The sequence below is a fragment of the Myotis nattereri genome (genome assembly GCF_964212035.1).
Source record: "Myotis nattereri genome assembly, chromosome: 5".
Taxonomy (NCBI): domain Eukaryota; kingdom Metazoa; phylum Chordata; class Mammalia; order Chiroptera; family Vespertilionidae; genus Myotis; species Myotis nattereri.
The window spans coordinates 103,975,950-103,993,365 of NC_138080.1; the positions used below are offsets into that span (position 1 = coordinate 103,975,950).

Below are 17,416 nucleotides of genomic sequence, written 5' to 3' on the forward strand. Positions count from 1 at the left end.
CATCGACGAGTCCAGCTCTTGCTTTTCTGAGCTTTCTTCTCTGCCGGTCCCCTGTCCAAAGGAAATACAAGCATATAGTTTAGGGTCATAAGCATAAGGTCATAGTCGGCTGAAACTTACCTCCCCAAAAATGCAAGAATAAGAAAAAAGCATCTAAAACATGTTCTGGGAATGACAGTAACCGATGTCTGAGTCAGCGTGGGGCAAATGGTCTGATGGCAGGACAACCAAATCCCGCTTCTTCGGGGTTTCTGTATGGGATCCTGCAGCAGTGGGATCTGAGAACTGGGCATCATGGCCCAGCGTGGCTTAGAGGCCCGAGGGGGTCGGGAGCTCCTCAGGGAACTCTGGCTGCTCCCGATGGATGAGCTTCTGGCTTCAGGGAATTTCAATCCCAGGGGTTGGAAAGAAACAGCCGAGGGCCTACAAAACGGTGGCTAAAGACACATACAGACGTTTTCAGAAATATGACTTGTGTGCTCAACAGAGTCATAGAAAAATTTGAGACCAAGAAGGTGTCACGTGGCCCGATTTTTATTAATGGTAGTGAGAGAACACCCCAAAGCTGTATGTAAATGAGCTTGCCGTCAACTCCTGGACAAATTCTAGAGCCTCACGCTGGGAGGGTCTTTCCAACTAGAGCGGACTATTAAACCAGTGGTTTGGGAGCACTTGGAGAAGAAAGCAGGGGGACCTGAGAGCGGGGGGGGGGGGGGGGGGCTGAGAAAAGTCCTGTCAGACCAGCCCCTGTTCTGTTCTGTTCTGCTTTTCAATAGGGGCCATTTCAGGGACGGCCTGGCCGTGGCGTGCCTGAGTTCCGCGAGAGTCCGTGGCTGTGGGCTGAGTGATCATGGAGTCAGGCACGTGGAGCTGGCGCATGTCCCTGTCTGCCTTGGCCGTGTCCAGTTAGAACCTTTACAGGGCTTTTGCAGACACGTGTGTTTGGGCTTCACCCACATCTGCTGACTCTTCAGAGGAGCCCCCGGGAGCCTGGGCCCTGTGGGAAGGTACATGATGGTGTGCAACAGGCTCTCAGCCCCAACCTCGCCCTGCTTGGCATCTTCCATGTTTGACGTGGGGCAGAGGCAAGGGGTGGGAAGCACCGTGGTTAGAGAGTAGCGTCTGAAGCTACGCTATCCAGGTATGGATCCTGCTATTTACTAACCTCTAACCTGCTGCAAAAAAAAAAAAAAGTTAAATCCCTCCTGTGCCTCTTGCCTCATCTGTGAAGGGGAGATAGTAATAGCAACCCAAAGGATTTCGTGCTGCGTGAGTAAAAGCGTAGCCCAGATTCTGGCCTACAGGGGCCGAGAAAATGTTAACTCTCGTTACTATTAGAGATGACGGATGCTTGTACAGGGAGAGATTCGCTAAACACATCCCCAAATGGAAGTGGCTACCTCCTGGCACAGAGAGTCATTCATCTAAAGCAGTGGTCGGCAAACTCATGAGTCAACAGAGCCAAATACCAACAGTACTTCTTCAAAATAGACTCGCCCAGGCCGAAAACCGACTTCTGCGCATGGCCACGAAGTTTCAATCGCACTGTACGTGCGCGCCCACACGTGGTACTTTGTGGAAGAGCCACACTCAAGGGGCCAAAAAGCCGCATGTGGCTCGCGAGCCGCAGTTTGCCGACCACGGATCTAAAGGGATGTTAATACAGGTTGTCAATGCAGGGGAATGTTGTAGGGAGGGTTCAAGCACCAGATTAGAAAGTGGATTTGGGGAGAGGAGGGCACCCTTTCAATAAGTCACAAGAATGAAGGTTTTATGAATATAAACTTGCATGGAGTAGGTCCCTCACTGTGAGGAAGGAAGACCTTAATAATGGTCGGGAGGGGCGGGAGGGAGAGAGGCAAGAAGATGGAATGCTCCCTGAAGACAGGCAGTGACTCCATCCTCTCTGCCCCTCCCCATCCCCTTGCCTTTGACCTCCAGCAGGTGCCTGAGTTCCAGGGGAGGGACATGGGCGTACGAGCCAGGCACACCTCTCCAGGCGTGAACCACTGGCCCACCAGAGGAAATGCAAAAGCAATGCAAGCACGAGATCCTCATTAGCAGGGTGATCTATTCAGAACCAATGAGCGCTCTCTGCTCCCAGGCAGCATTCCCCAAAACATTCTCCTCAGTGTGTCACTCCATCCCACTTAAACGCCGTAATTTCACGCTGGTCCTGCTCACGAAGTTCTGCGGGCAGCAGGCAGGTGTGGATTTGATAGCAGTGGGCCAATCGCTATTGACAGGACGGGGGCATTTGTCTCGGGGGAATGAAGGTCACGGTTAATAGTGCAGGGGCAGTGGGGCCTGGCCCTCCAGGCACTACATTTTCTAGAGGGTGTGGCCTTTCCCCTGCAGGGGCTGCCTGGATACGCTGAGTTGCTGTGCATTGTAGCCCCACGTGCAGGTGCATGGAACCCACTTTCAAAGGAGCCCCTACATGTGAGACTCGTGTGGGGGCTTCTTTTTCTTGTTTATTTGTTAAAATTAAACTTACATTTTGGAGATAATTGCAGGTTCACATGGGGCTGTAAGAAATGCACCCTTTACCTAATTTCCCCGATGGCAACATCGTGCAGAAAGCTAATAAGGCAGCACAACTGGGACTTCATTGAAAGAGTGGGAGGAGCTTGAGACTGCCCGGAGCCCAGAGGAAGTGCCTGGGGGATGGGGTGCTGCCTCCCCTGGGGAGGGTGTCCGCGGATAAGACAGTGGAGCTGGGTCAGGGCCCCCTGCCTGGAAGTGGCAGGTGCTGGTGCAGATTCTGGATGCCCGCCTCTCAGATCCCTGACCCGCAGGAGGGCCTGCTGGGTTGCAGGGTTGCACACTGTTCCAGACCTGGGCACGGGGGCGGCGGGGGCTGCATCCCTGAGCCCTTCAGCTGAGAGGCCAGGCGCTGGAATCAGCAAGCTCGGGGCTTAATTTTCAGCTCCTCACTTGCTGTATGGATGGCTACACTTACCTAGTGGCCAGTGACCTCCTAGAGCAGGGGTCCTCAAACTTTTTAAACAGGGGGCCAGTTCACTGTCCCTCAGACCGTTGCAGGGCCGGACTTTAGTTTAAAAAAAACTATGAACAAATTCCTATGCGCACTGCACATATCTTATTTTGAAGTAAAAAAACAAAACGGGAACAAATACAGTATTTGTATTTGCATGTGGCCCTCGGGCTGTAGTTTGAGGACCCCTGTCCTAGAGCCTTCGTTCTGCATAGTATCTTATATAGCACTCACCATGTGTCAGTCACTCTTCTAGGAACACTATATAATAAGTCATTTAATACCAACAGTCCTACAAGGAGATATTATTATTAGTTCCCATTTTGCAAATGAGAAAATTGCGGTACAGAGAGGCACATTATTTGCCCCAAGTCACCCAGCTAGCGAATGGCAGGGTTGGGCATTTGAATGCAGGCGTTCACAAGTCCTCGTACATGACCACTGTCCCGTATTTCTCCTCCTCTCTGATGGATTCAGTAGCACCTTGCTGAATTCTTACAAGGCACACTGCTTGGCACAGTGCCTGGCATGTCATAAAGAAGCACCTAAAATGCTAGTTGATATTGTGGTTGGTATAATTTCTTCTGGGAGTTTCTGAGTATTTATCACTTATTGTCATTAACAATAGCCTCCTTCCTGGCCACCCACTATGTGCCAGACCCTTATTCAGCCCTCTCAGTTTCCCCGAGGGAGGAGTCTGTCTTTTATAGACAGAGCAGCCCAGCATCAGAGAGATGGAGCCTGGCAGCGGCAGGGACGTGACTCACCCGAGGCTGCGTCTGGAATCGCCGCACCAGGAGCAGCTTCAAGGGCACCGGCCAGACCTTGCACTCAGCTCAGGACTTGCCCTGCCCAGGAGTCGTGTATCCATTCCCAACAGCACGGGGATGGGGGCCTGGTTCCCACACATGAGCATGTCAGAACTCCCAGCAGCCCCTGCCCTGACCCCACCGATGCCAGCACACCACACCCCCTTGGGGGCTCTGACAGGATGGGGGGCTGAGGACGTGCATTCCTCGCGTGTCTGCCCGGAATGCTGGCACCGTGGTCTGGGGGCTGGCTTCGAGGCCCACTGCCCTCATTCGGGAAGCCTGATGCAGGAGTGATGGTGGAGGTGGCGGCTGCCTCCAATGTCGCCCTTTGCAACCGAGAAGGGTTTCCCCAGCGGGGCCAGTGCCCTTGCGTTTCCCCGCAGGGTAAACCCCCATCTGGGCGGGTACCTCCCCTCCATGGAGGGCCCTTACGCTTGCCTGTTCTCGGGAGCCTCCTCTGATGGGGGCCCAACCCCCGCCTCGGCCCACTTCACCTGCTTGGTGATGGAGGCTCAAACTGTCCCCCAAATAACATGTACTGTTGCTTTTCTGGTTAAAAACAAACAACAAAACCAAACCTTCCTATTGCTGAAAACTTAGAAAAGTACCAAACATTAAAAAGGGGGATAAAGGAAGAAAGTTCACAGTAACCACCACCTCACGGTCAGTATTTTGATGCATTTTCGTATATTTCCTTGTAGCCCCATTGCTCTTTGTGTGCTTGCTAACATTGGAGTGAAAACGTGTAAGGCACTTAGAGTCCTGAAGACCAGAGCGGCGCTAACTGTGCTCTCTGCACGCGCCGCTGTGGAGCGGGGTTTGCTGAGGACAGCGTTTTGGACCGCACGGGCAGGCCTTTGAGTCAGCGGCCAGAACTCGGCGCAGAGGTCAGAACCGTCGTCATCTGTGGGGTGGCGGGTGGCTCAGCCAGAAATGGGTTGGAGTCCGTGGAGGGGGGGCAGGGAATGGAGAGCTGTAAGTGCCTGGCCTGTGCTCCCCGAGGCCCTGGGGAGCCATTGCCCACTCTTGAGCAGGAAAGGACTGAACAGAGGCCACGCGTGCTGTGGAAGACTGACTGGGTGGGTTGGGAGGGAGGGTGGGAAGGCAGAGGGAAGAGACATGGATACACAAACGGGGTACAGCCCAGGGCCCCCCCTAGCCCCCTGCGACCTGACCAGTGTTGTGACGTGCACGAGTCTACTTCTGAGCCGCCAGGATGGAGAGGGACTGGTTGATCTTCACCATGACGATGATGAGGAGGCCTCCGGTCAGCAGGAAGGTGGGCCAGAAGAGAGAGAACAGGAGGGTCTGGGGCCCGTAGAGGCGCCGGTACAGGACCCTGGTCTCATTCTCCCGCGTGGTCGAGAGGCAGTAGAAAACCCGGTGCTCGTGGAAATTGTCTCTGACTTTCTCCACGTCGGCCCGGGCCAGCTGGTAGTTGTCCAGGCTGCTTGGGATGTAGGAGCACTGCGGGGAGAAGCAGGAGTTCCTTTGGAGTGGGAGTCCCCATCTCTTAGCACCCAGAGATGAGGGGCTGGCCAGGAGTGAAGAACAATGCCAGCGTTGGAGTCAGGCCCCTAGGGCAGGAGAGTGGCGGGGGGGGGGGGAGCCAGAACTATCTAAGGCTACAGGGTGCCCTCACAGTGTCATCTGTGAGCACGGTGGCCCTGTAGCTGGCTCAGGGCCCAGCTGGAGTCCTGGCTCTGCTTCCAATCACTCACCCTTTCTGAGCCTTGATAGCTTCATCTCTTAAATGGGTTGAAAGCAATATCTTTTCCAACGATGTTATTAAAGGAGGATTTCAAGCTTCACTAAGGAGACCAATGAGAGGCAGTGAGTGACACAGGCCCAGTGGCTCTGCATTTGGATTCAGGCCAGAGGTCACATGCTCGGGTACCTGCAGGGCTCACACGGGGATGCCCACGAGTGACGCGGTGAGAGAATAAGAAGGCAGGTGCCACCTTGCCTGTGTGCCATAGAGAACTGTCAGGGAGTGGTGGGGCCTGGTGACAGGAGGCAGCCGGATGCACCCAGACTGGCAGTCATCACTCCATCTGGGGAGGGTCACCATGGGATCCAGAAGACCTATTGCAGCCAGGCCTCCGACATGTCACGAGAAGCCAGAAAACCAGAGTTTAATGTGAACTCTCACATTCTGCAAATATTGGCAACAGTTCACATTGAACACCCTCTGTGGTCTCGCCCTGTGTGAGCCAGGCAAAAGGTGCTGGCCAGCCAGTATTAGACGCTAGGATGCAGAGGGGAGGAAGGGTGCATCCAGAGGAGCGTTGTGCACACGAGCGTGGCACACATTCAGTTCTGACACTGACTTGTTCTGAGGAGCCTCTGGCCTGGTCAGATGAGACCCAGCTGGAAAGCTCTGCAGAGGAGTGCAAGGCAGGGACCCTGGTTCTAGCTCTGCTCTGTGCCGGGAGGTCTGGGTATTGTTTATGGGAGCCTGTGGGAGATGTTCTGCAAGTGAGGGTACCCCCTCCCCACCCCCTCCCCTCCAGCAGACCCCCTGGGGGCTGGCCCTCTGAATCAACAAGGGTGGGGCCCAGGAATCAAGTGACTCCTTCATTTTCAAAAGTTTGAGACCACTGGGCTAGAGCAATTATGTCCAAGAGCAACAATGTGTAAACTATTGAGCCAGCTTCTCCCCAGCGTCGGTTACTCCCTGGATTTGAATGAGGCCCTGACCTCACAGCTGCTGACCCTGACAGTGCTCAGTCCAGCAGAACGAAGGATGGTTGCATCAGAGTTCTGGCAGCCTGGGAAGTGGGGGAGCTGCATCCAGAAGTAGGTCACCAGCCAGCCAGCCAGGGAGCAGCTGAGGCTGGGGAGAAGTTGGCTCCTGGGGAATCTGGCATGCAGAGTTGTTGGGCACCTCAGGGTCCCAGTAGCAGATGGATTCAGAATCCGGAGCTGAGAGGGCCTAGCTCAAGTCTCCCCAGTGCCTCTCACTGTGATGTTGGGGAACCTAGCTCACTGAGTGACGTGTGGCTCTGGAGCCAGACAGGCTTGGGTTCAACTACCAATTCCAAATTGTGTGACCTTGGCAAGTGCCGTAACTTCTCTGAGCCTTGTAAAATGGGTTTGTGAGGGTGCCTGCCTAGATGACTTGTTGTGGGGATTAGAAGAGAGGAGGCATATAAACACGTCACACAAAGCTGAGCACATAGTAAGTGCTCAATAAATGGGAGATGCTGTTAAAATTAACTAGTGGCCCTGCACACGAATCTGTGCGCAAGCAGCTTGCTGCCACTTGCCTCACCTGGCTGTCCGCCCACCACTGCTCGTAGCTCTCCACCGCACATAGCTGGCTGCCCTGCCCTCCTGCTGATCGGTCGTTACACGTCACTGCGTGACGACCATTTTCATATTACCTCTTTATTATATAGGATAATGATATTGGGACTTAACCATGATATTGCGAAGATAGCTCCTCCTTTCCCTTTTTAGAGAAGGGCCTTTCACACAGCACCCAGCTGGCCTGCTGCACCAGCCCCTTGCACCCCAGAGCTGAATGAAGTAGGGGGGCAGCTGGCCCTTTGACCCAGCTGAGTGGCAAAAACATGAAGGTACTTCCCCTGCCCCACATGCTAGCAGCCTGCCATTAGCAACTGCTCCTGGTCATGCCTGGGTACGATGGGAGAGAAGACAGAACAGCCAGTGGCTGCCTTCCAGAGCCAGACATGCCGCTGGCAGTTCATCTCAGGGGACAGTCTGGCCCCCTGTCCCTCTGAGCTGACAACCATAGCATCAGGGAGGTGGCCTGCAAGCCAGCCTGCGCCCAATCCCCGTCACACCATGATCGTGCCTGCCTGCCTGCCTTTGAAACTGTGCTGCTTGCTCCTTGGGATAAGTCAGGGGCCACTGAATGCCAGGAGAGGCAGGTGTCCCAGTGGGAGCCGATTCGGGGGCTTTGGGGGGCTCTTCCTCCGCCTGGCGGGGCTGAGTAGTGCCCTGGAGTGATGGCAGAACAGGTCAGGCCACCTTGCACTGTCCACACCCACTTCTCCATGACCCCCAACCCCCAGCACTGTCCATAATCCCACTGTCCCCCCAGGCACTCTGCCCCTTCCCATCCTATCAGCCACCAAAGTCTGACTGTCAGCATCCACCCTGCTTCAGGTCCAATCTTCCTCCCGGGTGTTTGCTGTGGCCCCGCCCCTCTGCCCAGTCACTGACTGGCACACTCCTCTTTTCCTCTCTGATCATGCCCCCTGGACCCCAAGCCCTGGAAAGACTCCAGGTTGCTCACAACAGGAATTCTCTACCTTTGAACCAGCTGGATCCGTTGGTCAGGAGTGGGAGCCTGGTTTTGCTGCCCTCCCTTCCGGCCTTCTCCTGTGCCCTGTCCTTGACCTGTATTCCCCTCCATGTTTCTGTGGCCCTTTTGCCTGCCTGATATTTAAACGCCTAACCCCAATGCCTGGCACCCTCGCCTGCCTCACTGGTGTCTGGAAAGCGTCCCTCTCTCCTCTAATCCCACAATGTCCCCCCTTCCTCTCTATGGCCCGGCTCCCTCCCACCAGGATTACTTCCTGCCTGAGCCTTCTCCTCTTGAGTCCTAAGCCCCCAACACAGGACGTGCCCAATGACCATTGAGTGAAAGAGGGAGCGAATGAGCAAATGAATATGGGCCGACTTGTATTTCCTTTAGCGGGGGCTACCATGTGGATTTGGGGGCGGGAGGAATGTGGGGAGGCAGTGATGAGAAAATATCCCAAGTGTTGCCTTTGCTCCAGCCCTGGACCCCAGCTTCCTAGGGTGGGGGATGCATAGGGGTTCCCTCGGGGGGTCAGCTCTGGGCCTGGCCTTTCATTTGACTTACAGATGAGGTACTAACACCAGCGGCCACTGTATGCGTGCGTGCTGTGCACCCCACATGGAGGTTGGCCCATTGGATCCAGTGCTCTTTGCACAGAGCAATTCAGCAAAGGTGGAAACTGAGGCACAGAGGGGCTGAGTCAGCCGCCCCGGGTCACACAGCCAGTTAGTGGCACAGCAGGGATTCACACCGAGGTCTGTGTGACTCACACAGAAGAGCAAGGTCTGGCTGGACCTCATGCCAGCTACGGTCCCTGGCCAAGGGGGTCATCTTTCTCAGCACCCCCTCTCCAGGGAGGAGCTAGGGAGCCAGTTAGGGACAGGCCCTCACACCTGCCAGGGGTACAGGGACAGGTACCCATCCCCCCAGTTCGTACCTGCTGGTTCTGGTCCCAGGTGTCCTCCGTGTGGTACAGCACGGCCCAGCGGCCCACGGCGGACACGTTGACCCACAGGCACGGGTACTGGGCCACCTTCCTGCCCTCCAGCTCCTCCTGGTCCCTGATGTTGGTCTCAATCAGGTGGCACGTGGATTCCTGGGTCCACACGCTGGAGAGATCGCACACACGCACACATTTCAGAACCCGTGTGGCACAGAGCAGCCTGACTGAACCCCTTGGAGAGACCCAGGGCCGGGACTTGCATCATCCCACCAGCGCCTGGCACTGAAGGAGCGGGACCCAGGGTCCCTGGGCCCAGGGGAGGGCACAGAATCCGAATGTCAATGCCGATGGCCTCTTGGACCTCATCCACATAATGGTCTTCAAAACCCGAGGGAACTTTGGTGAAGATTCTCACATCCAAGCCACACCCCAGAACGGGTGCATGAGGCCCAGGCCCTGGCTGTTTTAAAAAGGGCAGGCACATCATCTTCATCCCCCGAGATGGAAGAGAAGCTCAGAGAGGTCAAGTGACTTTTCCGAGGCCGCACAGGACCTGAAGTCAGGTCTAGGTGGCTTCAGAATCTGTGCCCTTTCCCCTAAAAAGTGGAAGTGAAGGAGGGTTTGATCTGTGCCCGGTGGGGAGGGCGGTGGGGATCGAGCTTAACCTGGAGGTGCTTTGTCGGAGGTGCACGGCTGCTCTGAGCAGTCAGGTGCCAGCCTGGAATCTCTCCAGGGTGTCAAAAGGGAGAAAGGAGCCGACTCCGGAGAGGCTAACAGACTCAAAGCAACAAAGCAACTGTGACCCCTTCACAGGCGAGGGGCTGGCAGGAGCGGGACTGGCGTGTGCCCAAGGCAAGGGGCTGAGACTTGGCCTAAGAACAGGCAGGGAGAACTGAGTGTGTTTGTTCCAGATAGAGCTGGATCAGAAACGTCACCGCTCTCCCTTCAGAAGCTCACGTGGTTGACATGTCAGGGAGCAAGGGCATGGAACATTCTTCGAGATCCAGAGCAGAGCTCCGGGGAAGCGGGTTTTGGCTCAATGTGTCTGGTAGGTCCTACTTATCAGAAAGTAGGTGTGCACAGCGAGGTAGTGAGCTCCCCGTCACTTGAGATATTCCACAGGAGGCTAGATACCCACTGACCGGAGGCTTCAGACGGGGAGTCACACTGTGCAGATGGGGTACACGGTTCTGTGACTGGCGCCTCCTGGGATGCAACTCACTGGAGCATTTGTTCTAACCCTTTGATGCTTCCCGTGGAAAGGCCTCCTGTGTGTTACCTCCAAGTCCCTGGATCCCAGACCAGCAGGGACCAGTCCGGCCTTCCCTCCACCCTCCCTGCATTGGAATCCTTGACCCTACGAGTGAGGATTCCTGCTGGCATGAGGGTCCCGGGGAAGGGTAGGAAGAAGTCTGGGGTTCCTCACAGACCGGACCTTAGGGGAGCGGCTGGAGGCTGGGGACAGGCCAGGAGGGTGCGCACCTTTTCTGGTAGAGGGGCAGCATGGTCGTGCAGAGGATGTAGTAGGCGATGACGGCACACACCACCATGGCCACGCCCAGGCAAAGGGCTCGAGTCTCTCCCCGCTTCTGGGCCATCACCAGCTTCTTCCCCATGTCCGCTGGGGACAGCAGTCATTGCTAAGGCCACAGAGACACATAGACATGAGCAGCATAGGTGACAGTCCACAGAGGGAAGACAGGTAAGAGGGAAGGGGCCTCCAATATTAATATCGCCCCTATTTGTATATGGAGCCTTGCAATGTCAGACAGCTTTTTTGGACCCCAGTAAGCCTCCCAGCAGCTCCAAGAAGCCATGTTATTAACTCCCTTCTACAGATGACCGACCTGTGGCTCCGAGAGGTAAAGTGACCTGCCCAAGGTCACAGTGTGCGGCCGGCTCAATAGTGACCCCAAGATGCCCATGTTCTCGGCCCTGGGATCTGTGATTGTTACTTAACATGGCAGAGGCTTTAAGGAGCTTGAGATCATCCACATGGGTTATCCACGTAGGCCCCCAACGTCCTTACAGGAGGAGGCAGGTGGAGACTAGACTCAGAAGAGAAGGTCATGTGACCAGGGAGGCAGAGACTGGAGTGATGCCACATGTGCCAGGGATTGCGGGCAGCCCCCTTCCCCTCCCTTCCCCCTCCCCTCCCCCCGCCCTGGCAGCCAGAGGAGGCGAGGAACCTCTGGAGGGAGTGCAGTGCTAGTGACGCCGTGATCACAGCCTTGCCAACATCTTGCCAATTTGGGGCTTCTGGCCTCCAGAACTCTATGCAAGTAGATTTCTGTCGTTGTGGCCGTTTGTGACGGCGGCAATAGGAAACTGGCACGGGAGATACACTCGTTTCTCGAGCAGCAGGGGCAGGACATCCTAGGACACTGTCCGAGAAACCAGGGCCTTCACAGTTCTGCCTGCCAGCCCCACAGCAGGGCCCAGCCGGGGCAGCAGGCAGAGGACCCAGCAGGCAGCCACAGGCAGTGGGGGCGGCTTGAGGTTCCCGCAGTCAGGGTTCTGTGAGGCCAGAGGGCAGACGCCTTCAGTGGCTGCAGCAACTGCTCTCTCTTCTGGGGGCTTGAGCCGCCCGGGGTGAAGCAGAATGGGGGGTGGGGGTAGCTGGCACCTCTCCTCTTTCCTCCTCACTTTCCTTCTGGGCATCTGCCTCACCCGGTGCAAGCAGAGGCCCTCCCCCTCACCCCCCTGCCCTGGGCCACTGAACACCCTCCAGGGGTGTGACTGGCACCTGGCACCTGACAGCTGCCAGCTTCTGTCCCTTATGGGGTTCCCATCTGTTCTGTGAGTTGCCCCATCAGCCTTTGGGTACATTTCCTTGTTGTTTTGTTGGTTTAGGGTAACCATAGTTCGTTTCTACCAAAGATACCAGGGGCATGGGGCCCTCTCTCTGTGATCCCCTGCTTTGGGGAAATTTTAGCCAGATATCAGGAAGAACTGTATTTTCCCTGCCAGGTCCCTAAAGTATAAACAGGTTATTTTTTATACATTAGTGAGTGTCCAGGAGGGAGACATGGGTCCAGAGGGATTCTCAGCAAAGCACTTCATTTTCCACTTAGGCTTCCCTCCCAAGTATTGGCTGTTTCAAGTGTCCCCAGAGATCCTTTCCCCCTTCTCCCCCCACACTCCTCCCCCACTGTCCTAAAGGAGAAGATCCTGGGATCAGGCACCAAGGATATATAACCTTGTCACTGCCTCCAAGATGACTGACAGGGATGACACCCAATGGCAAGTTTTCCTCCCTCATCTGGGGCAATGAGAAGTGGGGTTCCCCTACATTCTAACAGAGACATTACAGTGTCACAGGGAGTACGTTTTCCTGGGCTGACCTCTGGGCAGCAGCCCTCTCTCCGGCTGCATTGGCAGCTGGGACCTGAGGGCCAGGGCTCTGCCTCCCACCTCCCAGCTGAAGTTCAGATGCCAGCAGTTCCGGTCCCCACTGGCACCAATGTCAGCCCCTCTGGACCCCGAACCCGGTGCACAGCCCCTGAAGAAGGGCGTTCCCACTGCTGGCTCCCTCCAAAGCCCTCCCCTCCCCTCCCGTCCAGCCTGCGCTTTGCAGAAACTCGCCCCAAGTGCTCCGGGCACACAGTACTCACAGTCTCCCAGCTCCCTGGAGTCTTCAGCGGGCAGGCACTTTCTATCTGCCCGGCCCCCAGCCCCCGCCCCAAAAAGCGGCCGCCTGAGCTCCAGCAGGAAGCTGGGGCTGCCAGCCGTCTCTGTTTCCAGGGAAGCGGCCTTTGGTCCCCATCTGGGATTAGCCTCCATGCCCAAACATGGTCAAGTCTGAGCGCACAGCCCGGGACACACACTCAGAGCAGGTACCAGCCCACAGGAGGACGGAGGGTGGCAGCTGCTACCCAGGCCCCGCACCTGCATTTCCCAGAGTCCCCTGGGAAAGGGGTATTAACAGCAGCACAGGGCAAGACGGGAAGCCAGGAAAGACTGTCCTGGTGTTTGGAAAACACGTCTTCCCTCAGTCTCTCTGAGCTGGTGGAACGGCTGACAAGCCCCGAATGGGACATGGTTTGGTTTTCCTTTAGTTGACTGACGTGGGGGAGAAGGAGGAGTTGAAGCTGGAGTGGGGCGGGGCTTGTCAGCCACTGGGGGGACCAGCCAAGCCCTCCTTTCTCTGGCGTGTGCATGCTGTGTGGCCCTGGGCAAGTCGTGGCACCTCTCTGAGCCTCTGCTTTCTCATCTGTGCTGTTGGGGTTTTGTAAACTCCCTTTGTTCAGGGTAGTGATGAGGACTAGAGATGGTGGACATTCGTGGCAGAGAAACAGAACTTACATTTTAAAGACCAACAGGCAGAAGCAGGGACGGCCACCGCTCCAGCTGCTGCTCGCCAGCCATGGGCAGGGCCAGCCCGCTGTGTCAGGTGGCCTCCCAGAGACTGTCCAGGCGTGGTCCGGGGTCGTGCCACAGCTTCGTTCCCCTCACTGAGGCAAGAGAGCATCAGCATTTGCAGGCAACACAGGTTCCCAGATTTCTCCCCGCTTCCTCGTCTGTGAAGGGGTTGTTGTGAGGATTAAAAATCAGGGACAGACGAGCCCAATTCTAGGGGCCCCTCCTGACTGTCAGGCATGTCTCTAGCCCTCGCTTTACCCAACAGTGAGGTAAAGAAGTCGAATCTGAGCCCCGGGGGCTTAAGCACCGGGTCCACGGTGACCCTGCGCTAAGGGCCAGAGCCAGATTCGAAGTCAGCCCTTCCAGATCGCAAAGCCACGCTCCCGCTGAGCCTGGTCCTGTGCTGAGACGTGAACGCTCACCTGCATTGCACAGTCACCTGCCACCTGACCGGTGCCCAGGGAGGGAGGTGTGGCCCTGCATGCCTGCTGAATGAGTCCGCCCCCCACCCCCACTCCCGCCTCCCAGCGGGCCGTGGAATGACTGACACTCCAGCAGTAAGCCCCGCCCCCCTTTACTAATTGAATCACATTAACAGGAGAGTAAATGGTCTGTTTCATGGACATCACAGCAAAGGAGGGCTCTTAAGGCCTTAGCCCTCGAAGGTGGATTGGCTTGAGGGTCACGGGGCCTGGAATGAATCCCCAGAGGAGTGGTTTCCAGGGATGCTTCTTGGTCCACTCAGGAGCCGGAAGAGTCCTCCTGGGCCCGTGAACTGGTGCACAAAGGCCAGTCTTCCTCCTGCTCCCTGGGTGAGAGGCGCAGGGCAGCAGCGGGCCCTTTTTAAGGATGACCAACGGGCTGCTTGCATGTAATCAACTAAATGACTTCTCAGGGGTTACGTGTTTGGAATTTATAAGCCAACATTAGCATTCTTCCCAAGGTTCTTTTCCTCTCAGAGGATGGGGACAGGCAGGGAAGGGGGTGGGGGAGGCGAGCTCCTTGCTGCAAAGAAGTGAGCCCGAGCCAAATGCTTAGACCAGCCTTGCTTTGGATGAAAACCCGGGTCCCTGGCTGGCTTTGGGGTTGTGTGTGACAGGCGATTGTAGGTGGAGGGCAAGGAACTAGTGATGCTACCACAGTAAAGACTGGAGCTTGGCATTAACACGGGCTGTTAGAGTTCACAAAATGCCCTCCCTGCCTTCAGTCTCCCAGCAACCCCATACGGTCACAGTCGTCCGTTCGGGAAGAGATTTGTCTACCCATTTTACAGAGTGGGTAACTGAGGCTCAGAGAGGTTAACTAAATTGTCCAAGGCAAGTGACTTTGCCTCTCCGAGCCTTGGTTTGCCCACCTCTAGAAGGGAGATCATGTGTCATATGTGTTCATTCTTTGTGGCATCCTCACAGGAGGTGGTCTTGCTTCCGTTCTCTGCCCAAGGTCACTCCCCCGGCATGTGAGGGACGGAGCCTGGATGTGAACCTGTGTTTGCTGGCTCCACTGTCCATCCTGTGTCCCCCCCCCCGAGTCCCCTCTCTCGGTTCCCGAGAGGACCCGTGTTCCTTATGACATCTGCTTCAGCTGCTTGACAAGCCCCCTCTCCTCGGTCCACGGCCCTCTCCTGGCTTGTGCATCCACTAATTTATTTAAACCCTTTTGAATCAATATCTATTCTCTGCCGCCACTTGGAATAATAAGTCCCATAAATCAACTTGGCAACTGTGTCCGTCCTGAGCCCTGCGGAGGGTGTCACTGGCTGAGTGCCACGGGAGCGGGCGCGAGTGGCCCTCAGTCAGTCACAAACACGTGAAGACCTACTGTGCGCGTCTCTGAAGATGTCACTGTGCTGAGGTGGGCCAGGCCTGGCCACTTCCATGAGTGGGGGGTTGGGGGGAGGGTGGATTTTTTAAACTGCAAAAAAGACAGAATGGGAATAAATAAAAGGATATGCTTAAGGGAGAGAGTAACAAAGGGCAGAGGAAATCAATGACAGGGTGTTCGCAGATCTGAGCAGAGTTTAAGAATGGGACGATTAAATGCCAATATATGGGTTAAAGGCCAGACGGGACTTGACGAGGAACACGACAAGGTTGCTCCCTGTGAATAAAGGGACACCCTGCTCCCTGCTCCTGCGACTCTGAGCTATAGTCCCCTCACCTCATCTTTCGGACCTGGTGACAAGGTGTTTCAGCCCGCTGTGTTGCTAACGTCGCTGTAAGCAGCTTGAAACTCTCCTTGAAACAAGGAGGAACATAAGTAAATACAGAGCGCTGCTGTCCGTCTGCGCAGCACGGGCGATGCTGCCTGCGCTCTCCTCCTGCGAACCCGCCCAGCCCCACGCTCACCGTGGAGACGTGGGCGATGGCGAGAAGGCACAGAGATAGCCTGTCCCTGGGGGGACCTGCTGGGAAGGAGAGGGCGGGTGTCCTTCCCACACTCACCAAAGGATGCAGGTTCTCTCCCTGCACCTGCTGGTGAGCTCTCCCCTCCCAGGGGCTCGGTCCTGGGTCCTCGCCGCACCTCCTGTCCCCTCAGCCACTCTCCCCGCCTCCCGGGCCAGCTCAGTGCCTGGATGTAACACGCTCAGAGCACAGTGCGTGCTCCTTCCCGACAGTTCCTCTCTCTCTGCAGCTCTACGTGGATTCACGTGGCTTCTCCATTAACCGTGCTCCCCACGGGAGGGGGAGCCGCCCAAGATTGGGGAGCAAGAACTGTTCAGTGTCGCACCGCTAGCCCTGAAAGAAGAAACAGAGGATCTTGGGTTTTAAGAAACAGTTGTCTCTTGTTTGGTTTGGGGGGGAAAAAAATCTTTTGCTTTAAAATTTCTGTTTACGTTTCCAAGTGTTCGGTTCAGCAGTGTAACTGGATTCCCGCTGCGGCTCAGCGGCGCTCCAGAACCTCTTCAAACGCAAAACTGCAACTCTACCCCCTGCACAGCGCGCCCTTCCTCCCTCCTCCCAGCCCTGGCAGCCACCACTGTGTTTCCTGTTTCTGTGGGTCTGTCTACTGTAGATGCCTCACAGAAATGGGATCACACGGAATTTGCCCTTTCGTGTCTGGCTCATTGCACTTGGCGTCAGGTCCCCACGACTCATTGATGCTGCGGCGTGCGACCAGAAAGAAATCTGTCGCTTCTGAATGTGACAGCGTACCGTAACCCTTCCCCCACACCGTGAAGCATCTTTACGGGGCTGTGCGTATGCCGTCACCTGGGTAAACCACGATGCATTTCATCGAAGCTCTGCTGTTGGCTGCTTAGCAATGGTGCTTGTTTAGTGGGACTCAGAGTCGCCCTGTGCTGGTCGGTGGGTCTGTCCCACCCTCACTGTCACTTGCACCCAGTATCATTTTTCCTGAACCGACAGGAAGGAGGGAGAGTGGATCTAGAAGGATGCACTTTGGGGACCAAATCCTGCACATAGAGATGAGAAGACCATAGAATTGGAAGAAGTTCGCGGTTTCTTTTTTTTTTCTTTTTTCTTTCTTTATTATTATTATTATTATTATTATTATTGCCTTTACCAGGCCTGATTTGATCCTTGGAAAGAGAGAGACACAGACAGAGAGAGAACAGGAGGTGGAGGCTGTGGGAACTCCTTCACGGGGTAGCTTGTGGGACTCAGAACGTAAGCTGTGCCACTTTGGGGCCCAGACGATAAAGTGGTTCTCCCACGTCCGCTTAACCTGGCTCTGGGGTGATGAGAACTGAGGGCTCATAGTGACGCTGTGGCCCTGGGCAGCGGGCCCTAGAAGGGAAGTCTGCATCATCACCTTAGGCCGCTGCAGCCAGCGGAGGCAGCAGCCCGACACCCCTGTCCCAGTCGGGGTCCCGCGGGAGAGGCAGGGCGGGGTGCACTGGGGCGGGTTCATCCCAGCTTCCTGAGAGCCTGCAGCCCGGTTGTTCAGCCACCAGGAGCTGGAAGCTTCCACAGCGGGAATGTCTATACTGTGCAGATCTACACACACTGCACATCGGCTCTTTTCTGGAGAGCCGGTTTTCCAGCACAGGAGTTCGGAAGACACACAGA

The 17,416-nt window shown here is 55.9% G+C and overlaps 2 protein-coding genes across 3 annotated transcripts in view; one reads left to right on the forward strand and one right to left on the reverse strand.

Annotated features, from left to right (window-relative positions):
* KCNIP1 (potassium voltage-gated channel interacting protein 1) overlaps positions 1–17,416 on the forward strand; it is a 250,342-nt gene that overhangs the window by 12,841 nt on the left and 220,085 nt on the right. The window lies entirely within an intron of this gene.
* On the reverse strand, positions 4,485–10,642 carry KCNMB1 (potassium calcium-activated channel subfamily M regulatory beta subunit 1; the record flags this gene model as incomplete). The annotated part of the gene is made up of 3 exons (XM_081093231.1): positions 4,485–5,277; positions 9,021–9,192; positions 10,509–10,642. 3 exons carry the CDS (start codon positions 10,640–10,642, stop codon positions 5,008–5,010), a joined length of 576 nt encoding a protein of 191 aa, XP_080949357.1. The 3' UTR covers positions 4,485–5,007.